General features: G+C 44.8%; 2 protein-coding genes across 2 annotated transcripts in view; both read left to right on the top strand.

Moving 5' to 3' along the window:
* Positions 1-8162, top strand: part of INTS2 (integrator complex subunit 2) — a 78644-nt gene extending 70482 nt beyond the window's left edge. Inside the window, exon 24 of the mRNA XM_040336929.1 lies at positions 6826-8162. Within this exon, the coding sequence (XP_040192863.1) occupies positions 6826-6995 (170 nt within the window). The 3' untranslated portion in view covers positions 6996-8162. The remainder of the gene's footprint in view (positions 1-6825) is intronic.
* A 10658-nt stretch (positions 8163-18820) lies between these two features.
* The window catches only part of BRIP1 (BRCA1 interacting helicase 1), a 386982-nt gene continuing 380752 nt past the window's right edge, over positions 18821-25050 (top strand). The window contains exon 1 of the mRNA XM_040336928.1: positions 18821-18936. The gene's annotated coding sequence lies outside the window, so the exon portion shown is untranslated. The remainder of the gene's footprint in view (positions 18937-25050) is intronic.

Below are 25050 nucleotides of genomic sequence, written 5' to 3'. Positions count from 1 at the left end.
TCTAGACATCCCCACGGAGATGGGGGAAGATTGGGCCTCTTGCTTGGCAAAGTCCTGCGGCATGGAGCAGGTAAGTGAGGGGAAAACTTGCGGAACTTGGTTCTTAGCAGGTTTTTTTCTGGGGGGTCACAGGGGACATGCCTAAAGTTATGCACTGCATCTGGCAAACTAGTCACATATCATAAAGATAGGATGGCTCTCTATGTATTATTCCCCATAAGATGTGACCTCCCTTGTAGTGTTGGAAAAGCATTGAGTGGGGCCTGTGTTATATAAAAATATATGTGTGTGTCAGAGAGCTTTGCTTACCTGCAGGCCTCCAGGCGATGCTCCATTCAGTCTTCCTCCTCAGAGCCTGCAAGCAGGCAAAACGCTGACCTCCTCATGGTTCCAGGCTGCAGGCTGCAGTTTGCTGGAACAGAGAGGTCCCTTCCTCCCAAAATCCCCCCCCCCTCCCCCTGTCGGGAGGGGCATTTCCTGTTTGAGGTTGCTGGGGGGGAAGGGCGGGTCAGTGGCTTAAAGGAAGGGGCGGCCCTTCCTTGTTTGTTCCATCAATACTTTGGAACTGAGGAGAAAGACCAGAGCGGCAGCACGGGGCGCCGAGGACACACAGTGGCCAGAAAGGATATTGCAGTCTTCAGAGGACTGTTTTGTCAAGCCTAGAAATAGGCTGTTTCTTTTCCATCTCATAGTTTTTCTTTGCAATACTACTCAGGGGGACAGAATGTTTTTTCTTTCCTGGATTTGAAACAAAAACGAAAAAAAAAAAAAAAAAAAAAAAGTCATCTAGGGGAGAGGAAGCATTTTTTTATCCCCCAAACAGGTGTTTGGACAATTAACTTTTATAGTTCCAAATACCAATAGGTAGCAGGTGTACCTCGGTATTGTACCATGGTATGCCGCTGTTTTCCCTACAGGGAGCCTTGGGGCCATCGGGATCTGGGGCTGGAGCTGACGCGGGTCAGTCCAACCCTAAGATGGTCACGGAGGAGGTATTACTCACCTCTTTAAAAGAGATGCAGAAAAGCATGGGAAAAATGATATCCGCAGCTATGCGGGGCAGTAAGCGGAATAGATCTCCGTCGCCCGAGCGCGGACCCTCAGAAGAGGAGGTCCTTTCCTCAGGGGAATTGGACGACCTCTTGGACACGGACCAAGTAGGTTCAGGGATCGAAGACCCGGATACAGAGGAGTCTGGGGCAGTCTCCCTGAGGGAGAGCTGGTGGATTCAAGGATTGTCGGACTTGGTCCATAGGACATTCAACTTGCCAGTACCAGATCTCCAGGTATCGACGGTTTCAGCTTTGGGCTCACTGAGGGCGCCTCAAAGCAATGCTGTGTTTCCGATCCATCCTCTATTAGAGGGAATTTTGTTCCAAGATTGGAACAAGCCAGATAAGATCTTCTTACCACCTAAAAGGTTCTATGTCCTATATCCTATGGAAGAAAATTTTTCCAAAAGATGGGCTACTCCTGCAGTGGACGCAGCCATCTCATGTGTTAACAGATCGTTAACATGCCCTGTAGAAAACATACAGGTGTTCAAGGATCCAGTTGATAAGCGCTTGGAAGCACTACTTAAGAACTCCTTCACTACTGCAGGGGCAGTAGTACAGCCAGCTGTGGCTGCGATTGGGGTCGCTCAAGCATTATCGGATCAATTTAAGCAGATGCTTAAACTTATTCCGGCCCAGCAGGCAGAAAAATTTTCGGATGTCCCTAAGGCCATATGTTTTACGGTAGACGCAATCAAGGATTCTATCCAGCAAGCGTCACGTTTATCGTTATCCCTTATCCATATGAGAAGACTCTTATGGTTAAAAAGCTGGGAGGCTGAGCCCCCATGCAAGAAGCTCCTGGTAGGGTTCCCCTTCCATGGAGGACGACTCTTCGGAGAAGACCTAGATAAATACATTCAGACCATTTCAAACGGCAAGAGTACTCTCTTGCCAACTAAGAAGAAGGTTCAGGGACCTGCGTTTAAACGACAGTATTCCCCTGGGCAGGGGCCCTCTAATGCCAAGCAGTATCGACGGCCTCCTGCAAAAGCAAACTTCGGCTTCAACAGCAGATCACAAGGACAGGCTGTTAGAGGCAAAAGGCAGTGGTTTCGCAAACCAGCAAAACCAGCCCCCAAGCCAACCTTATGAAGGGGCGCCCCCACCCACGAAGGTGGGGGGAAGGCTGCGACTCTTTTCAGAGATTTGGGAAGCCAGCATTCCCGACGAGTGGGTACGGTCTTCCGTGGCCACAGGCTACAAATTAGATTTCCTAAGGTTTCCTCCTCCTCATTTCCAGAAGTCGAGGATCCCAAACGATCCGGAAAAGGGAGCCGCATTAAGATCGGCATTAGATCATCTACTTTCCCAGGAAGTAATAGTAGAGGTACCAGTCCTGGAACAGGGGCTGGGTTTCTACTCCAACCTATTCATCATCCCAAAATCCAATGGAGATGTCAGGCCAATTTTGGACCTAAAGATGGTAAATGCATATCTAAAGATCCGCTCATTTCGGATGGAATCCGTGCGGTCAGCAGCTGCCACACTCCAGAAGGACGACTTCATGGCGTCCATAGACATAAAGGATGCCTACCTTCATGTTCCAATTTATCAGCCACATCAAAGATATCTACGCTTCATGGTGGCTTTGCGTCACTTCCAATTCGTGGCGCTTCCCTTCGGGTTGGCTACGGCCCCCCGGGTGTTCACGAAGGTCCTAGCTCCAATCCTAGCCAAACTAAGGATCCAAGGGGTCACGATCCTAGCATACCTGGACGACCTCCTAGTCATAGATCACTCGTCTCCCGGCTTGGAACGAGCAGTGGCCCTCACGGTCCAATACCTCGAGAGGTTCGGCTGGGTCCTAAATCGAGAAAAGTCAGCTTTCCAGCCCACAAGGCAGTTGGAATATCTCGGCATGAGATTAGACACAGAACAACAAGGAGTGTTCCTACCTCTGAGGAAGGTAAAAGCCATCAAGGAATTAATCCTACTGGTTCTAAGCAAGAAAGAACCGACTATTCGCCTATGTATGAGGTTACTAGGCAAGATGGTGGCCACATTCGAGGCGGTACCATACGCCCAGAGCCACACTCGCATCCTACAGGCAGCCATCCTGTCAGCATGGAGCAGAAGGCCACAGGCCTTGGATATCCCGTTGCCGCTCTCATCAAGAGTCCGACAAAGTCTGTGTTGGTGGTTAGACCCTCAGAATCTACTGAAGGGGAAGTCTTTCAGCCCAGTGGCTTGGAAGATAGTGACCACAGACGCCAGCCTGACGGGCTGGGGAGCAATTTTGGATGGTTGCACTCGCCAAGGTACTTGGGCAAAGCCAGAGAAGCAGTTGCCCATCAACATCTTGGAGCTCAGAGCTGCTCGACTAGCCCTCAGGGCTTGGACGTCAAAATTGCAGGGGTTCCCGGTGAGAATTCAATCAGACAATGCCACGGCCGTGGCATACATAAATCACCAAGGGGGAACCAGGAGTCAAGCCGCTCAGAGAGAGGTGAGCTTGATTCTCCTATGGGCAGAGGCTCATGTGCCCTGCATATCGGCAATATTCATTCCAGGAGTGGACAACTTTCAGGCGGACTTCTTAAACCGCCAGACTCTATGGCCGGGGGAATGGTCTCTGCATCCACAAGTCTTTCAAGCACTCTGCCAAAGATGGGGAGTGCCGGACGTGGATATCATGGCATCGAGACTCAACAAGAAACTAGACAGGTTCATGTCCCGCTCAAGGGATCCGATGGCCTGCGGAACCGATGCGTTGGTTTGCCCTTGGCATCAGTTCAAACTTCTTTATGCGTTTCCCCCGCTCCAGTTACTACCCCGCCTGCTGCGCAGGATCCGGGTGGAGCACATACCAGTCATCCTGGTAGCTCCAGCATGGCCCAGAAGGGCATGGTACTCACTAATCTTAAGGATGGTAGTGGGAGACCCTTGGACTCTTCCTCTACGGCCAGACCTGCTATCGCAAGGTCCGATCCTCCACCCTGCCTTACGGCATCTAAATTTGACGGCCTGGAAGCTGAATCCCTGATTCTCAGGGGTAGAGGTCTGTCTCAGAAAGTAATCTCTACCCTAATCAGAGCCAGGAAACCGGTCTCTAGGGTGATTTATTACAGGGTCTGGAAGGCCTATGTAGGCTGGTGTGAGTCCAAGCGATGGCTTTCTCGCAAATTTACCATCGATAGAGTATTAAGTTTTCTCCAGCTAGGAGTGGATAAAGGATTGGCATTAAGCACAATCAAAGGACAGATTTCTGCTCTGTCAGTGTGGTTTCAGCGGCCGCTGGCCACCCACTCGCTGGTTAAGACCTTCCTTCAAGGGGTCTTACGTATTAGACCTCCAGTTAAATCCCCGCTTTGTCCGTGGGATTTAAATCTTGTTCTGTCAAGTTTACAGAAACAACCGTTTGAGCCGTTGGCTGATATTCCTTTGGTTCTACTGACAAGGAAGTTAGTATTTTTGGTTGCCATAGTTTCCGCAAGAAGAGTTTCGGAGCTGGCAGCCTTATCCTGTAAGGAACCATATCTTATTTTTCATAAGGACAGGGTCGTTCTCCGCCCTCATCCTTCCTTCCTACCGAAGGTCATATCCAGTTTTCATTTGAACCAGGATTTGGTATTACCATCCTTCTTCCCTAAACCTACTTCCAGAAAGAAAGGGTTGCTGCATACCTTGGATATTGTCAGGGCCATGAAGGCCTATCTTAAAGCTACAAAGAAGATCCGGAAGACAGATGTGCTGTTCATTCTACCGGATGGGCCCAAGAAGGGGCAGGCAGCTGCAAAGTCCACCATTTCTAGGTGGATTAAGCAATTAATCACTCAGGCCTACGGCTTGAAAGGGTTGCCTCCTCCAGTATCATTAAAGGCTCATTCTACTAGAGCCATGGGCGCCTCCTGGGCAGCACACCACCAGATCTCTATGGCTCAAGTTTGCAAGGCGGCAACCTGGTCTTCTGTCCACACGTTTACAAAATTCTACAAGTTGGACGTAAGAAGGAATACTGATACTGCCTTCGGGCAGGCAGTGCTGCAGGCTGCAGTTTGAGACCCTCGGATTCCGGGGGCTCCTCTTGTTCGAGTTAAATTTAAAAATTTTATTTTTCTCAACTAAGTTGGATTTATTATGATTTGAGTATATCTCTAAATTAAATCCTTTTGTCTTGGAGATGTTCTCCCTCCCCTCATTGTAAGCATTGCTTTGGGACATCCCATATAGTAATGAATGCCGCTCTGTGTCCCGTGATGTACGATAAAGAAAAAGAGATTTTTAATACAGCTTACCTGTAAAATCCTTTTCTTGGAGTACATCACGGGACACAGAGCTCCCACCCCTCTTTTGGGGACCATTTTGGGAGGCATACTGCTTGCTACAAAACTGAGGTACTCCTCCTATGGGAGGGGGTTATATAGGGAGGGGCATTTCCTGTTTGAGATTGCCAGTGTCTACACCTGAAGGTACTCCATATAACCCATATAGTAATGAATGCCGCTCTGTGTCCCGTGATGTACTCCAAGAAAAGGATTTTACAGGTAAGCTGTATTAAAAATCTCTTTTTTTCACATATTCGAGGGCTGAAAAAAAATCTATTATTTTTTAATGAATCTGCAGCAAAATAAAATCGAATTTGACAGGCCTGCACCTAAAAGCTGTAACCTCATGCACGGGGGCTAAACTTCAAGTGTGCACAGGACCTTACATCTGTGTTACCATCAACACACACACACACACCTCCATACATTTGGTCCTCAGCAGAGCCCCCCTGCATATTTCTGTTCCCCTTAGAGCCCCCTTTCATATTTATGTCCCAATCACAACGCCCCCCCCCCCCCCGAATATTTGTGCCAAAATAGGAAACCCGGACTTCCGCTGCACATCTGTGTCCTCATCGAAGCCCCTCACATATTTATGTCCAAATCAGAGCTCCCCTTCCACATTTATGGAATGGAATCGCGCAGCGTGACTCGCGCATGTGAAAGGCTTTACTTCCTGATTCCGTTACCGAAGATGGCGGCACCCAAGAGCTGAGAGACAGATCGGCTTCGGGTGCCAACATCGCAGGCGCCCAGGACATGCAAGTGTCCATATATTAAAAGTTAGCAGATGGTCCATTTGTAGCTGCTGACTTTTTTTTTTTTTTACGGAACTCCGCTATTAAAGAACTTTTCAGTCATGATCATATTTTTATCACACCTTTTCTCCCATGACATTTCTAAACATTTGACTTTAATATAAGAAAACCGTACTACAGCTGGCAAATCCAAATTATTTACAACTACCATGGCGCTGTGAGCGCTGCAGTAGTTTGTTGAATCTTCCTGTCAGTGTAAAACGTACAATGTACGGACAGACCGCTTACACTGACAGTCTGCAGGAGAACTGCATGGCATCAGCGATCTGTTAATTGCTGCTGTAATTCTTTGCAGCCTCCTAAAACAAAAACAAATTGTAAATGCATGTTTTTTTACCTGCAAAAAAAAATGCATTTTTTTGGTTAAAAGGTAAACTTATCCTTTGAAGTGAATCAATCCTTAACAACCAATCACAATTTATCCTGGATAGGTTTAACTTTAGCAAAGGGAATCTTGTTGCTATGAGTTAATGCACTCTAGAGTTTACCACTTTAGAATAAGAACTCTTTATTTAAAAAGTTGGGAGGTGTTTTATAAAGTATGAGGATTAGTTATTATTGGCCTTTTCATATGTATAAACTTTCAATTGTGACTAATTGTGCATTGAAAAATGGCATAATCCTATTAAGTCTATCACATGATTTTTATTTAATTTTTTCTGTTTTTTTTTTTTTACTAAACAGGTCTGCAGCAACTTAAAGAAAAACCAAAAGAGTTACCAAGCACGTTTTGCCTTTCCACGCTGTCTGTGTCTACCAAGGAGGCAGAGAGTGTAGATCCAGATGTACAGCTCTGTCAGCGAGTTGAAAGTACCATTATTGAAATAATTTATATGAGTGTCACAGGAGTGTGAATACTATTCTATAAATTTCTGCTCTTTACCACAACAGCGACACATTTGAATTTGAAAGGGAATATGTGTCACAGCTGACCTTGACCTGGATGATGACTCAAAGATGTTTTGTAAACCTATGTACTTCTTGAATAAGTAGATATGCAGCACTGTGCCTATATGAAGGAATTTGCTAAAGGTAAAATTACAGGAAAATTCACAGAGAAATATGGAGGCATATATTGCTGATCTCCTGAAAATGCAAGTTGGATGTCTGTCTTCGAATACAGTACCTTGAGACAGTGGCCAGAAACAAGAATGCAGATCAGGAAAGTCAGAAGTCCTAGACCACGTGCTATTTTTTGTTTTTTTTTGTTTTGTGTGTTTTCGAATTTTTAAGATCTCATACCTGGAAGAAAATGGTAGTGACACTGTTTGATGCATTAAAAATTATTTATGTGAGAAAAATGGCCACTCCCTGCTCCTCCACAGCTCAGGGCACCACTGAGCATGGAGGACCAGAGAGGATAGCTGCTGATTGACAGTGAGCAGCTCTCCACTCAGGGGATCTGTGAGAACCGAGCCATCAGTGATGTTTGATGGCTTGGTTCTTTATGTAGAAGCGGCGGGGACAGATGCAGCATCGGACCAATGCTGCAGCCACCTAGGTAAGTATAAATGGGCCAAAAAAAAAACATACTTCTTTCAAGGCTGTGAAATTACCATTGTTTAGGAAAACTTTAAAACAAAGTGGGTGTGACATAAGCATAATAATGGCAAAGCAAATCTGGTTAAGAAAGGCAATTTCTGCATATTTTGTACTACTGCTATACTTCACAGTTGAACATTTTGTGCTATATTGTATAATTTTTTTTATATAGTATGGCATTTGGTAAGCAGAGGAAATTTCCATGTTTTCAGCCTTTTGCCAGGTTTAGTTCAAGTCTAATTTTAAAATTCTCAGCTAATGAAATCATATGAATTATATCAATGTTGTACTTTTTGAAGGTCCTGGTTTATACCCACATTCTATAGATAACAGTTGTCATTATAAATTAGAAAATAGTATGATTTATACTACCTAAACTATCTAAACACCAAAAACTGTAATTGCTATTTAATTCATTTTTAATAAGCACTCAAACTCACCCATCCATCCATGCCTCTGTGCTTTATTTTGTTGAGAAACCATCCTGAAAAACACCCCCTAGCACAGGGGTGCTTAATCTTTTGAAGAGCAAGGGCCACTTAAGTTTATTGATAACTGGTCCTGGGACACAATGAAATGGTGCAAAATTTTATTAAATTTTTTTTGAATAGCATGATGAACATTTTACTTCTGCAGTCGCTAAATTTCAGAGGACGGGCAAGGAAGAGAAGCCATCTTTTAGCGGTTGCAGGAGGAAAAATTGAGAGGTTCAGGTCAGTTCCTGTATATGCCGCCCCTCCTGTCCAAGTGAAAAACAGAATATGATGGGGAGGCCGCACGGGCCCCCTGGAGCATGGGGCGGGGTCACCATTGCAACCCCTGACGCTGCATGAGTGTTTTGGGGTATGTGGTAAAAACATATCTCAACTATGGGGTTTTAGCGGCACTAATTGCTCCAGAAAAACCCAACAGACTGGTCGTACATGAGTCGATTGATAGATCATTTTGGACTATGCCAGAAGCCAGGAAGTAACTGAAGAAATGTAAAAAAAAAAGTTTAAAACCAGTAAATATTTACTAATGCTAGCAACATAAAGATAAAAAAATATATTTAACGTTGGGCTGCATTCACACTACTTCGCTGACAAAAAGCATATGTGTTTTTTTGATGGGTTTTTGGTTGCCTGACTCTCCACAATGCACCTGTAAAACATGGACATGTGACTCAATAACATTAACTGTAGAGTATGAATTTTTATTCCACTTTATTTTTTTTTCTGAATAAATGATCAAAAACTGATTGGTGTAAAAGGGCCCTTAATTAAGAAAGTTTAGTTCCCCTTTAAACATCCAGATTACCTTTAACACTCTATGAAAATTCTTACCGAATTATAAGGAAACCAAACTTTTGAGAGAAATATCCTGTAGTGACATTTACACCAATGCATACAATATAAAAAATGTATATACTGAACCCTCCCATAAACATGTGTTCTTCTGAGCAATAAGGAATTTTAAAGTTACAATGTGACAATGAATTGATGTTTGTAGTGTGCACAAATATTTCCACTGCTTTTCTATAATGTCAGAATTAGGAACTGTAAACTATAACTTTTTACTTGCCTGTAGTATTTTATATTTTTAATTTTCTGAGCGGCATATGGCAAATAGAAATCCAATAAATGGATCTGGCACTGTAAATAAATCGCTTTGTTTTTTTTATCCATACATGTTGTTCTTTTGTTTTGTATTATTATAAAGTAGTCTGACTCCTGTTTGAAATTTGGTTATACTTGGATATTGTAAAAAAATACACTTTAACATACATTTACTTTTGTGTGCGTTTTTTTTAAAATGTTTTCTCAACTGTTTCTACTACCAAACATTTTGTAAACTATATTACACAACTGGACGACCTGTGGTGAAGGATACGTGCATTAGGCTGAATGGTTTATTGCTTACAAAAGCTCATTGAAGCACCATCTGTTTGCTCTAAATCAGGGATATGCAATTAGCGGACCTCCAGCTGTTGCAAAACTACAAGTCCCATCATGCCTCTGCCTCTAGGCCTCATGCTTGTCACTGTCAGAGTCCTGCTATGACTCATGGGACTTGTAGTTCTGCAACAGCTGGAGGTCCGCTAATTGCATATCCCTGCTCTAAATCATGTTAAATGCAAACTGACGCATCTGGGGTCATTGACAATACCGTTCCTGATCATTGGGGATCATGGGTTCCCAGCTCAGAAGTATGCTAAATGCTTCAATTGTATATGCATTTACCCAGCAGTGATTACATAGGCAATTTTGGTTTCATAGTCAGAGTGAGGAAAAACATGTACCAAAATATTGCCATATTCTCTGATTTTCTCCAGTAAACAGACAATAAGTTAATACTGTAAGGTCCATCCATTAAAAGTATTTATATTTGTTATAGTTGGATACAGATAGGTATAACTACCCACTGACAGTTCCCTGATTAGCAGCTGTATCATAATCCAATATTTTTGAACAGGGAAAAATAAAAAAATTCTGACCACAGTTTCTCCAACATGAGGAGGAGGCGTCTGGGTAGATATAAGGAAACCTGATTGGTGTCATATGGTATAAATATTCTGTCTTGTCAGAGTGCAGATAGAAGTGAAGTAGAATTTTCCTATATATCAGACCAACGCTCCTGTGAGTAAATGAAAACTCCTTTTTCCTGATAGGTTATGTATGGATGACAAAGGGAATGATTAGCAGAATTCGGTAATGCAGTGAGATGTTTATAAATCAGTAAAGTCCAATTCTTTTTGTATACAACCCTGTAGCATCGTTTTTCAAACAGAGAAGGCGCTGGAAAAGTCCAGGTCGTGGAGAGTGACAATAGGTAACGACTAAGCTGTAGGTATAAGAGGTCTGTTAAAGTGGAAGTAAACCCCCCCTATTGTTTTCAGCCAAGGAAGCTGCCATCTTGGCCTCTGTTTAATCTTCAACTGCCAAGATGCTGCACATGTGATCAGTTATAACACCAGCCATTGGATAGTTTGACAGTCTGGTTGAGAGCACAACCGATGGGAGGGTTACATTCTACATAAATACAAATACATTCTTACATAAATGTAATTTATTTGAAACGGTTAAATGGATGGGTTTACTTCCACTTTAAAGAGGAAGTAACCCCCCCCCCCCAAACGTGGGGGGGGGGAAACCTGCAAGAGAAAGGCATAATGAGCTAGCATGCATAGCATACTAGCTCATTCTGTGGCACTTACCTGAGATCGAAGCCCCCAAAGTCCTCCTCGTTCCCCTTCCCCTGCCATGTCCCCTTGCATCTTCTTCCTGTTATCGCCTCTCCGGCGCTGTGATTGGCCGGAGCGGTGATGACGTCACTCCCGCGTGGTCCGGTGTGTGCTGGTTCACCGGTTCAGGTCCGATTTCAGCCCGAATTTTGGTCTGAAATCAAACCTGAAACGCACCAAAAAAGGCATGTGTTTTTCCGGCACACCGCACCGGAGATATGTGAACTGGCTCCATAGAGAACAATTCACATTCTCCACATTCCCACAATTTCACAGTAACCCATGAGATAAACAAATTTCAGAAATATTCATTTATCCCATTGTTTTTCAAATCTATGTACACTACAAACTGTATGACTGAATCGGTTCTGATATCGCTGTTTTACTAACCTGACAGATTATTCTAAATAGAAAACCATTATTTTTTTTGCAAATATTAAAGATTCTAACTACCAGCAAGAATAAGTCCTTACATTTAAAGAGCACCTGTCATTTCAGATCCATCATGGCAGCGCCTGTTAGCGGGCATCCACTCACCTGCTGCCACCACGTCCACTTTGTTGTATCACTGCTGCTGCATCATCAGCCATCCCATTTAAGTAAATTAGACTGTTGGTGAGTCAACAGTGGGTCAGAGGTGGAGCCGCTGTGGGACAAAGCTGACAGTTGCTCTTTAAAAATTATGATTTAAATCGAGCCTTTTTTACTAGTGATTTTTATTATGATTTACAGTATCGTGTAAAAGTAAGTACACCCCTCCCATTTTTTGTAAATATTTTATTATCTTTTCATGTGACAACACTGAAGAAATTACACAATGCTACAATTTAAAGTAATGAGTGTACAGCTTGTATAACAGTGTACATTTTCTGTCCCCTCAAAATAACTCGACACGCGCTAATATCTGTTCCGCTGGCAACAAAAGTGAGTGCACTAAGTTAAATTGTCCAAATTGGACCCAATTAGCCATTTTCCCCTCCCTGGTGTCATGTGACTCGTTAGTGTTACAAGGTCTCAGGTGTGAATGGGGAGCAGGTGTGTTAAATTTGGTGTTATGGCTCTCACTCTCTCATACTGGTCACTGGAAGTTCAACGTGGCACCTCATAGCAAAGAACTCTGAGGATCTGAAAAAAAAATAATTGTTGCTCTACATAAAGATGGCCTAGTCTATAAGACTATTTCCAAGACCCTCAAACTGAGCTGCGGTGGCCAAGACCATACTGCGGTTTAACAGGACATTCCACTCAGAACAGGCCTCGCCATGGTCGACCAAAGAAGTTGAGTGCATGTGCTCAGCGTCATATGCAGAGGCTGTCTTTGGGAAATCAACGTATGAGTGCTGCCAGCATTGCTGCAGAGGTTGAAGGGAGGGGGGGGAGGGGTCAGCCTGTCAGTGCTCAGACCATACGCTGCACACTGCATCAAATTGCTCTGCATGGCTGTCGTCCCACAAGGCACAAGAAAGCCTGCAAACAATTTACTGAAGACAAGCAGACTAAGCACATGGATTCGATCAGGTCCGCCTGTCAGTTTTCCAGGTGGAAGTCAACATAAAAGAAAAAACAAATGCTCCTGCACTTGAGAAATTGTTGTGTTGCTGAAAGAAAACGAGTGTCTTCACTGGTCTAGCCACCACATTGGCTGTGCTGCTAATTCAGTTCAGGGAAACCTAAGCATAACTTTGAAAAGGAACAGAGGGCGCACCACCTTTGCAATAATATGTTTTACAGATCTTTTAAAAAATAAATTAGAAAGGTACACCTCCCCACCTAGATCGTATCGACTTTTTGTAAATGTTACCAATCTTTGTATAATCTACCACTTGATTGCAGCCACAATATAACATGGAGGAGTATATTTCCTCTTCTGGTATCCCTCAGCTATCGGATCAGATCCAAGAGGATCTGGAAGCTGCCATCACTCTTGAGGAACTGTAAGAGGCTATTAGGTCATCCAAATCCGATTAATCGCCCGGATGGCTTTACACATAAATATTACCAGCTGTTTCTTCCTCAGGTTGGTAAGCAGATGATATGAACATTTAATGCGCTAGGACATGAGACGGTATTTCCCCCGGAAGCGTTGAAAGCACATATTTCTCTTATACCTAAGGAGGATAAGGACTCATCAGTATGTGGAAGTTATCGTCCTTTTTCCCTACTAAATATGGATGTTAAGTTATTCACAAAAATTCTTGCATAACGTATTCAACCACATCTGACAGCATTAATACACCTTGACCAGGTCGGTTTTATACCAGCTCGCGAGGCCCGAGATAATACCGAAAAGGCGTTTGACCGGGGTTAACTGGTCCTTTATGTTCTGAGTCCTACGATATGTGGGCTTGGGGGAGAGGATGGTGGGATGGATTTCGAGTGTATACTCGAGACCTATGGCACAAATTAAAGCAAATGGACTATTATCAGAACCCGTCAAGGGTGCCCCCTATCGCCTCTTATTTATGCCCTCTCATTAGAACCATTTCTTTGTAGGATTAGGCAGAACCTGGATATAACAGGGATACAAACTGGGGAATTACACCATAAGGTATCTGGCAATGGTGGTAGCTATGTCTGTGGCCCAAATAAATGCATTAAAAAAAAAAATTGTAGATGGACCCACATGGCCTTTAAATATTTGGGCACGCTTATTCCACCTAAATTAAATCAAGTTTATGCATTGAACTTCCCACCTCTACTTAGTAGAGTACAGTGTCTACTCTCCAAGTGGCATCAGGGCCTTTTTTCTTGGTTTATCTCTTTCAAACATTACCTATCCATATACCCCCAGAATTCTTCAAACAGATTAATGCGTTGATAACTAATTTTATTTGGGCCCACAAAAGGCCTAGACTACAACGTCGACTTATGACTATGCCCAAGCACTACGGTGGGTTAGTGGTACCGGATATGCAGAAATATTATCAGGCGGCCCATATGGGGAGATTAATAGATTGGTGTAGACACACAGGCCTTAAAGGGGTTGTAAAGGCAGGGCTCAAAATTTAAAGTCCTGAGCTACTAGCCTGGCCTCAAAGGTTACTCACCACCAGTGCCCTACTTAATCCCTACCCTGCCCTGCCCCTAGACACGCCCTCATAAATTATCTCATGAAATGACACCTAAATGTTTTATGCAAAAATAAGTTACAAAAATAAATATTAACAACAACTTTATCAGTGCAGCCTCACCTGTGCCCCTCAATGCAGCCACGCTGTGTACCCACCATTGCAGCCACGCTGTGTACCCACCATTGCAGCCACACTGTGCACCCACCATTGCAGCCTCACTGTGCCCACCATTGCAGCCTCACTGTGCCCATTGCAGCCATACTTTGCCCATTGCAGCCATACTTTGCCCATTGCAGCCATACTGTGCCCATTGCAGCCTCACTGTGTCCATTGCAGCTTCGCCTGGGCCAAGGAATGCATGGCTGGAGGAAGAAGAGAGCCGTGGGATAGCACACTGTTACCGGCGCTTACATTATGATTGTCTCTGCTCTGTTTGAAAATAAGGTCTTGCGAGCTGGGCTGCCTGCCTGGGAGAGGGGCGGGGGTAGAGCACCGCCGGCGGGGTTGATTGGGAGCATGGAGGAAGTGGAATAGCACAATGTTACCGGCACATACATTATGATTGTCTCCGCTCTGCTTGACACAGCCCCGCCTCCTCCTGACCTGCGCATGTGATAGATAGAACGCCGGTCCACTGCTGCGATGCGTTCTATCTATCACAGGAGCAGGTCAGGAGGAGGCGGGGCAGTGTCGAGCAGAGCGGAGACAATCATAATGTAAGCGCCGGTAACAGCGTGCTATCTCACGGGTCTCCTCTTCCTCCATGCTCCCGATCAACCCCGCCGGTGGTGCTCTCCCCCCTCTCCTAGGCAGGCAGGCAGCCCAGCTCACAAGACCTAATTTTCCACTCGCAAACTGTGAGTAGGCGAGTTTGAGGGCTGGTAAAGGTACAATTTTTTTTTCCTAAATAGCTTCCTTTACCTTAGTGCAGTGCTCCATCACTTACCTAATCCTTCGATTTTGCTTTTAAATGTCCTTATTTCTTCTGAGAAATCCTCACTTCCTGTTCTTCTGTCTGTAATTCCACACAGTAATGCGAGGCTTTCTTCCTGGTGTGGAGTGTTGTGCTCGCCCCCTCTCTTGGGCAACAGGAGAGTCAGGACGCCCACTAACACACAGCTCCTTTCTCTATCTGCAACGTAGAGAGCGTATAGTGCGTAGAGATTCCTATAGTGGGGAATCTGTGTTTTTCCCCGGGATTCCAAGATGGACCTTTTAGAAAACTCATAGACTCGTAATGCTACCAGGCTTCGCACTTTGCACAATTTATGGCCTGGCCTTCACTGTCTGAGCTGACCTCGCCAAATGATCGCTTCTGTCTTGACTTCTGGAGTGGAGTTCATTACGACATTGTTTTAATACTCTACCGCCCCCGGACAGATTTCAACGACCGATGACTCTCTTAGAACAACTGTGTGAGGAGACGGGTCCCTGTTCCCACACACTCTCGCAAATGTATGCGCTACTGATCAACTACCCCCTGCCCCCCCGATGAGTATATCACCCCGTTTCTAAGGAGATGGGAAACGATACTAGACAGGACCTTCTCCCAGGCACAACATAGGCAGATTATACATTCTGTTCTAAAATTATCAATATGCACCCGTGCCCAAGAAACTAACTTTAACTTTAAACTCTTAACAAGATGGTACTGTACACCCTCATTACTCCACAAATATTCCCCCTCGATCCCTGACAAATGTTGGAGATGTCAGGAAGATAGGGGGACTTTATTTCATATTTTTAGGTCCTGCCCGAAGCTGGAGCACTTCTGGAGGGAGGTACATTAAATTTCTAAGAATATTACCGATTACATCCTCCCTGAAGACCCGGCTCTATTTTTTCTACATGTTTCGAATATACCTGAGAAAAATTATAATAAATCAATCTTACGTCATCTTTTTAATGCTGCTAGATCGTGCATTGCCCGCCATTGGAGAGATACAAGGCCCCCTGCAATATCTCTATCGCTTACAAGAATTGAAAAGGTAAATAAGATGGAAGATCTGTTACTATCAGCCCAAAATCGATATGAGATTTATTCTCAAACTTGGGCCTACTGGAATATATTTACATTTTCGGAGGAAGGAAAGTCTTTCTTTGCATCCTGAGGTTTATTAAACATAGTGTTAGAAGACTTATTGGGTCCCCCATCCGCCCTGCCGGCGGCTATACCTGTTCTGGTTCTTTCCTTACCCACCTCCCCCCTCCCTTTCCTTTTTTTTTTTTCTCTCTCCTTTTTCCCCCTCTGTCACTTTTTACTGCAATCTCTTTCCTTTACACATTTTCGAGTTTATTTCTCTTACTTTAAAGGTGTTAAATAAAAATATGTTGTTCGTGCATCCAGGACGGCAATGATCAATTGATGTTAGAGCGTGGACCCATCCATTAATAGCCCATGTCTTGCTTCTATATTAGCTTCATATATTAATATTAATCATGACTGATGTATATTCGAGTGTGTATAAGTTTGCTTTTTGTTGAATTTATTGATGTATCTGATCACTTGTATCGGCCATTTTGAGTATGCTGGATGATTTAAATAAAGAATTTGAAAAAGAAAAAAAAAATAATAATTAAAAAACAAATAATAAAATCAAGCAAAATATGAAGTCCACCAGATGCTCCATCCAGCACGATCCACTGGCCAGTAACAATTGTGGAATGAAGAGTCCAAAAAACTGACGCATTTCGAGGGTGTCCCCTCTTGTTCAGAGCTTAATCAATTCAATGCAATGAGCTCTGAAAAAGAGTGGACACCCTTGAAACGTGTCCGATTTTTTGACTCTTTATTCCACAATTGTTACTGGCCAGCGGATCATGCTGGATGGAGCATCTGGTGGATTTCATATTTTGCTTGATTTTATTTTTTAAAATATCTTTTAAAAAATAAATGATTGCAAAGGCAATGTGCTAGGCTGGTGCACCCTCTGTTCTTTTTCTTTTCCGAGTTTTTCAGGTGGACCTGATCGGACCATCCATAACTCTCTATGGAGAGATGGATATCAGTGGACACACGCCAGCATCCGTTTTGATCCTGTCCGCCAAAAACTGTGGATTGGATGGGATAACAGTCGGATGGAAATGAACAGGTGGTCCTTTCTATCTGACAGCCCCATAGAGAGCAGGGGGCTGTGTCCATGCTTGCTCTGCAAGGTGACATGGACCTGTCATCTGCCTGCTCAGTGGGGAGATCCCTTTGTTAAACAGGTGGATGCACATTACGGAGAATGTCTGTGTGAAACCAGCCTAATGTCATTATATAAAAAGCTTTGCTTCCAATGACTGAACTACACCAGCATGGTAGATGTGATATAACTCCATGGCAGTGACGGCCACTCCATTAGGGGCACACGGGCACCTGGCCCCTAATCTACATGCAGGGTGCCGGTCGCATGGATTTCAATGTTTTGTTTGTTTTTGTTAAGCACTGAAGCTCTAATTGGCTTTAAAAAAAAACAGCCAGTTGTTTGACAATAGCAAATTAATATTCGCTTTTGTCTTCCTGCTTCTCCTCTCGGCCAATCAGTTAAACCCAAAAGGCCAAGAGGAGAAGCGATCGTGTTGACCGGGAGCAGGGGGAGGCACAGAGGAGGAGTTGCAGGGGGAAGCCGCTGAAGCTGCCCGTGGCAGGGCCTTCTTAATAGCATCATGGGCCCCTGGGCAAAGTAATTCTCTGGGGCCCCTACAATGATGACAGTGCAGGTAAACAGACATCATGTAGGTAGGAGGCAGACTGCCTCCCCTGTGTATCCATCACTCTCAGTGCCATCATGGGGCCCCCATTTTCGGGGCAGCGTGGGCTCAAGGACCAGCTGCACGGGGTCCCCTGCACTTTACCGAAAGCAGCTGGTCCTTGAGCCCACGCTGCCCCGAAAATGGGGGCCCCATGATGGCACTGAGAGTGATAGATACACAGGGGAGGCAGTCTGCCTCCTACCTACTTGATGTCTGTTTACCTGCACTGTCATCATTGTAGGGGCCCCAGAGCATTACTTTTCCCAAGGGCCCTTGGGCATTGCCCAGGAGTGCCCTCTCATTAAGACAGCCCTGGCCCACGGCCTGGATGGGGTAAGTGCGGGACTGATGGACGGGCGAGCGATAGGGGTTGACCGACCAAATGGAGGGGAGTCAGGGGGTTTGTCAGGTGGTGTCCCACCACAAACAAACAAAAAATAGAGCACCATGGGGGAGATTTAGGTTACTTTCACCCTGAGTTGCTTTCAGGTGCTTTATCACTAGAAATAGCCTTTGCAGTGGCTGAAAACAGCCTCCCATTCATTCCAGTGTGACTTTTCACGTCTTTGGGATGGCTTGGGAGCGCTGAATGGGCACTTTCAAATTGCCGCAAAAAAAGTCCCTGTTAGCGGCCAAAAAGCGCAGCTAAAATAAGTGGCGCTTAAGCCTGGTGTCCGAGGAGCGTGGAAGTAGCCTTCCTAAAACTGGAGCACACCAGCTGTGCATGGTAGCCAATCAGCTTCTAACTTCAGCTTGTTCAATTCAATTTTGACAATAGAACGTGGAAGCTGATTGGTTACTATTCAGAGCTCCACCAGTTTTAATAAGTCTTCCCGTAGGTCTGACTATCTTCTCTAAACATGATTTTACCACACATGGACTGTAATCAATGCACTTATTTCCATCAGCAGTTTGTTTCCTGTTCGTTATATCTATATATAAAAGGAAGAATTATAATCTGTTCAAAGTTACAATGCATTATAAAAGCGACACCAGCTGTCAGTTATCGCTACAATAACTCCCGCCGACCAATCACAGCTCGTCTCTCACACTTCACCGCAGCAATGAATGGACGCACACCGATTGGTCCACTGCAATGATACGTTGTATTGGCTGTGAACGGGAAGGAAGGCGGGGCGGAATAGACCCGGGAAGAATTGGGTTGCTGTGTGATTCCCGGATGTAAGGTGGTGAGCACGGGGCGGTATATGATCAGTGGTGGTAGGTATGACACTTCGGTTCTCCTAGGGTTAAATGTCCATAGCAACGTCCCTAATAAACCCAACCATGGAAAGGCGTACAGTTACTGTGTGTGGTATGTAGTCCTATCCCATACAGGTTACCTTAAAGGGCCCATTCACATCTATTTTCATAATGCCAATAATGTGGTGTGGTGGCATCCATATCCAATGGCTTTGTAATGGATAACGCTGCCTTTGTACGAAAAAGAACCTGTAACGATTACGATTTGGAAGTTTTTTTATCTACACAGGTCGTTGCTTGTTTACGCCAGCAAACGCACCAAAACGGTGTGCGTCCTGGGCAGTCCGTTCACGTGCTTCCACATGTTTACACTAGCACTAGTGTACTGATGTATCCTGTAGTTGGTATGTACAGGCAGGCATATGTAACACCCTGTGTCTCCCACGCCCCAAAATACGGTCATATTTTATGTTGTATAGCACGGGGGGTTGGGTCAGACGATGAGGAAACGGCTTTTCTAGGTGCACGTGCATAAACGGTTAACGTTTTCTTTACAGAAGTAAAATAAAAAGTATTGCAGCGCATTTTAAAACACGTTTTTTTTGTGCCGTGATTGGCCCATAAAACCACAAAATTACTTTTCTGAACAAGCATGGTTTGGCTAAAAATCAGTACTATAGGTAGGTACAATTAAGCAGCCACCATATAAATAGTGAAAACATTTATATAAAAGGCGCACTAATCAATATAGTAATATGAAATCAATATATAATGCGATTAGCCTACTGATAGGCTTAACATGATTCTTGCCCACACCACTTAGAGCGGGCATGTCCAAAGTCCGGCCCGCTGGCCAATTGTGGCCCGCGTTCCCGTTTAATGTGGCCCCACTGGTAATTTGAATATTTATATCTTTTGTGGCCCCCCATCGAATCCCCGAGCGCCGCATACCGTATTTATCTTTTTGGCAGCCTCGGAGGGGAGAGGGAGAAGCGCTGTCAGATTACATGAAGAGAATCTCCTGTTTACTCTGCAGCATCTGTAATAGGAAGTCCCGTCTCCTGGGCTGCCATTGGACGACTGTTCTGTCTATCATAGGAGGCGTGACTTTGTATTAAAGAGGCCGCCGAGTGAACAGGAGATTTTCCTGTATGTAATCTGTTGGCGCTCGTCCTGCCCCCTCCCTGTCCTCTCAGAGGCTGCATTCATGTCACTGGTGAGGCTGCATTCATGTCACTGGTGAGGCTGCATTCATGTCACTGGTGAGGCTGCATTCATGTCACTGGTGAGGCTGCATTCATGTCAATGGTGAGGCTGCATTCAGAGGCTGCATTCATGGCACTTGTGAGGCTGCATTCATGTCAATGGTGAGGCTGCATTCAGAGGCTGCATTCATGGCACTTGTGAGGCTGCATTCATGGCAATGGTGAGGCTGCTTTCATGTCAATGGTGAGGCTGCATTCATGGCACTTGTGAGGCTGCATTCATGGCACTTGTGAGGCTGCATTCATGGCACTTGTGAGGCTGCATTCATGGCACTTGTGAGGCTGCATTCATGACACTTGTGATGAGGCTGCATTCATGACACTTGTGATGAGGCTGCATTCATGACACTTGTGATGAGGCTGCATTCATGACACTTGTGATGAGGCTGCATTCATGACACTTGTGATGAGGCTGCATTCATGACACTTGTGATGAGGCTGCATTCATGACACTTGTGATGAGGCTGCATTCATGACACTTGTGAGGCTGCATTCATGGCACTTGTGAGGCTGCTTTCATGTCAATGGTGAGGCTGCTTTCATGTCAATGGTGAGGCTGCTTTCATGTCAATGGTGAGGCTGCTTTCATGTCAATGGTGAGGCTGCTTTCATGTCAATGGTGAGGCTGCATTCAGAGGCTGCTTTCATGTCAATGGTGAGGCTGCATTCATGGCACTCGTGAGTCTGCATTCATGGCTATGGTGAGGCTGCAGATGGGCACTGACCCTTATTTTGCTTCACAGTCCTTTTATTTAAAATGTATTTATTTTTCCTAAAAATTCCCTCTTAAAGTGAAGGTGCGTGTTATACGCTAATAAATACGGGATATCCAAATAACATGCCCAAGCTCATCCTTAGACTCTTCACCACACCGCCACAAAAACAAGAGAATTCATGTTGGGCAGCGTATTAGTTCATTTACATTTAGCTTTAATGGTTCAAAGAATGTCAGGCAAAATGGTCGGCCCTCACACATGTTCACTTCATTAAATCTGGCCCTCTTTGAAAAAAGTTTGGACACCCCTGATAGAGTGTATCCACATGTGACTCTCAATATATCAAACAAAACAAACTATATTGTAGCGCAACCAAATACAAATAAAAGAAGTCCAAATATAACCATATTCCACTGTTGTACAACTTTCAGGCCTCGTGCACGCTGGACGTTAAAATAACGTTCTAAAATCACCAATTCTGTCTTCCGTTTGCACGTATTGTTACTGTGGCGATCTTTGATTTATCAGTCCACAGCACACTTTTTTAGAAGGCCTGGTCTTTGCCTATACTATATGTTCAATGGCAAACTGTAATGTTCTTTTCTGACAGCAAATGTTCTTTTTCCTGGCACGCCGTATATGCAGGTTACATTTGTGCAATCTCTTTCTGATTGTAGATGCATGCAGTTCAACACCAACTGTTCCAACTGAGTTACCAGCACTTTCTACAATTAAAGTGATTGTAAACGATTTTATTTTTTATTTTTTTTAAATAACAAACATGTCATACTTGCCTCCACTGTGCAGCTCGTTTTGCACAGAGTGGCCCCGAACATCCTCTTCTGGGGTCTCTCCTCCCCACATTAGATAACCTAGGAAGGGGTTACCTTGCAAGCACGCTTCTGAGTCCAGCATTTGCGTCCATAGACTCAAATGCTGTACACGACCCCCCCCCCCACCAGCGCCCACGTCATTGGATTTGATTGACAGCAGCGGGAGTCAATGGCTGCACTGCTATCAATCTATCAAGAGCCGGGACCCCGTGGAGAGAAGTACATCGCGTCCCCGCCGAGAAGATGAAGGGGCTCAGGTAAATGAAATAGGGGGGCTGGGGGGCCAGTGAATGGCAGGTTTTTTTTTCACCTTAATGCATAGTATGCTTTAAGCTATTTTCACACTGGGGCGTTGCAGGCGTTCGCGGTAAAGCTATTTTTAACCCCCGCAGCAGCACGTTGCCCATTGATTTCAATGGGCTGGGGCGCTTTAGGAGAGGTTTATTCACCGCTCCTACAGCGTCACAAAGATGCGGCTGGCAGGACTTTTTTGAGCATCCTGCCAGCGCACCGCTCCAGTCTGAAAGCCCTCGGGCTTTCACACTGGAGTGAATTAAGCGGCTCTTTCAGGGCGTTCCCCAGTGTGAAAGCAGCCTTAAAGGGGTTTTAACCACTTCCCGACGGCCGTACGACTTTGTACGGCCGCAGGGTGGCTCTACATCTCTGGGAGGCCATGTTTTTACGGCCTGCGCGCGCAGCCAGCGGCGCGGGCGCGTCCGGCGGAGGCGCGCCGGCAGCCATCGGCGCGGGCGAGTCCGGCGGAGGCGCGCGCTCGCCGCATCGCTGAGATGCCGATGCGAGTGCCTGGAGGCCGCGATGTCCGCCAGGGACTCGCGATCGGCGGCTACAGGGACAAGACGTGGAGCTCTGTGTGTAAACACAGAGCTCCACGTCCTGTCAGGGGAGAGAGGAGACGGATCTGTGTCCCTTGTACATAGGGACACAGCATCGGTCACCTCCCCCAGTCACCCCCCTTCCCCCACAGTTAGTAACACAATTCAGGGTACACATTAACCCCTTCCTCACCCCCTAGTGTTAACCCCTTCAATGCCAGTCACATTTATACAGTAATTAGTGCATATTTATTGCACTGATCGCTGTATAAATGTGAAGGGTGCCAAAAATGTGTCAAAAGTGTCCGATGTCTCCGCCATAATGTCGCAGTCACGAAAAAAATTGCTGATCGCCGCCATTATTAGTAAAAAAAAATAATAAAAAAATAATAATTCTGTCCCCTATTTTGTAAGCGCAATAACTTTTGCGCAAACCAGACGCTTCTTGCGATTTTTTTTTTTTTTTTTTTTTTTTTTTTTAACAAAAATATGTAGAATAATACGTATCGCCTAGACTGAGAAAAAATTATTTTTTTAAAAAAAATTGGGCAATTTATTATAGTAACAAGTAAAAAATATTGTTTTTTTTTTTCAAAATTGTCGCTATATTTTTGTTTATAGCGCAAAAAATAAAAACCGCAGAGGTGATCAAATACCACCAAAATAAAGCTCTATTTGTGGGGAAAAAAGGACGTCAATTTTGTTTGGGAGCCACGTCGCATGACCGCGCAATTGTCAGTTAAAGCGACGCAGTGCCGGAAGCTGAAATTTCACCTGGTCAGGAAGGGGTATATGTGCCCAGTAAGGAAGTGGTTAAAGGTAAAAAAAAAAAAAAATCCTAAATAGGTTCCTTTACCCTAGTGCAGTCCTCATTCACTTACCTCATCCTTCCATTTTAAATGTCCTTATTTCTTCTGAGAAATCCTCACTTCCTGTTCTTCTGTCTGTAACTCCACACAGTAATGCAACGCTTTCTCCCTGGTGTGGAGTGTCGTGCTCGCCCCCTCCCTTGTACTACAGGAGAGTCAGGACACCCACTAACACACAGCTCCTTTCTCTATCTGCAACGTAGAGAGCGTCCTGACTCTCTTGTAGTACAAGGGTGGGGGCGAGCACGACACTCCACATCAGGGAGAAAGCCTTGCATTACGGTGTGTAGTTACAGACAGAAGAACAGGAGGTGAGGATTTCTCAGAAGAAATAAGGACATTTAAAAGCAAAATGGAAGGATGAGGTAAGTGAAGGAGGACTGCACTAAGGTAAAGGAAGCTATTAAGAAAAAAAAATTGTACCTGCATGCGCGCGGGAGTGACGACATCGCTGCTCCGGCCAATCACAGCACTGGAGCGGCGATACCCGAAAGACACGCGGAGGAAAGATGACATCTCGCTCAGCGTGGACCAGGTAAGTTCCCTACACCTCGTTTTAAGGTAAGTATTTCATAATGAGCTAGTATGCGGTGCATAATAGCTCATTATGGCTTTTATTTTTCAGGTGTAAAAAAACAAAACAAAAACAAATGCGGGTATACAGCCGCTTTAAGTACAGGCGCCTGTAACACTATTTACCACATCAGCACTGCGTTTTAAAAGCTAGCGCCATTCCTACTTCCATCCTCTCTCAAATCATTATCTCACCTAGGTGAAAAAAAACAGGTAGGGGCAGCTGCTTAAATTAATTAATTAAGGGCGTAAAAAACTCTATATTCACTCACAGGCAATATTTGGCCCTATTGCGTGGATTCATTTTTCACTTTCAGACATTCCAAGGTATTTAGAAAGAGCCACTGTGAGGTTTTTGAAGTTGTAATTTTTTCCTACAATTTTTTTTTTTTTTTCACAAAATTGTCATTATCAGGTTATTTCTCACACCCCAAAATAAATTCTGCTCCTCTTGAGTATGACATTATCACATGTGGGAGACTTTTACATAGCATGGCCACATACAGAGGCCCAACAAGCAGGGAGTGCTAGCAGGCGTTCTATCTGACTACACTTTGAGGCACTGTAGTGGCATGGATGAGCCATGGATGGGATGACTGAGTGTGGGTGGAATTGCTGGGTATGGCTGAGTATGGCTGGATGAGTATTGCAGAGTATGGATGGACGGATGAGTATTGGCAGGGCATTACAGAGTATGGATATGGGTATTGCTGGAATGGGCACTTGAGCAGCGCTGTGGGCACTACAAATCCAGTCCACAGCGCTGCTGCAAATGATCTCTCCCCCTCTCCTCTCACACTGTACCGAAGCGGCCATTGCGATTCAGGATTCCAGCGCTGGATTCTGCATCGCATATGTGTGAACCTAGGATGAGGTAAGTGAATGAGGACTGCACTAGGGTAAAGGAACCTATTTAGGATTTTTTTTTTTTTACCTTTAACCACTTCCTTACTGGGCACATATACCCCTTCCTGACCAGGTGAAATTTCAGCTTCCGGCACTGCGTCGCTTTAACTGACAATTGCGCGGTCATGCGACGTGGC

Source organism: Rana temporaria, chromosome 2 (assembly GCF_905171775.1).
Source record: "Rana temporaria chromosome 2, aRanTem1.1, whole genome shotgun sequence".
NCBI lineage: Eukaryota > Metazoa > Chordata > Amphibia > Anura > Ranidae > Rana > Rana temporaria.
This window is presented reverse-complemented; position numbering and strand designations above follow the sequence as displayed.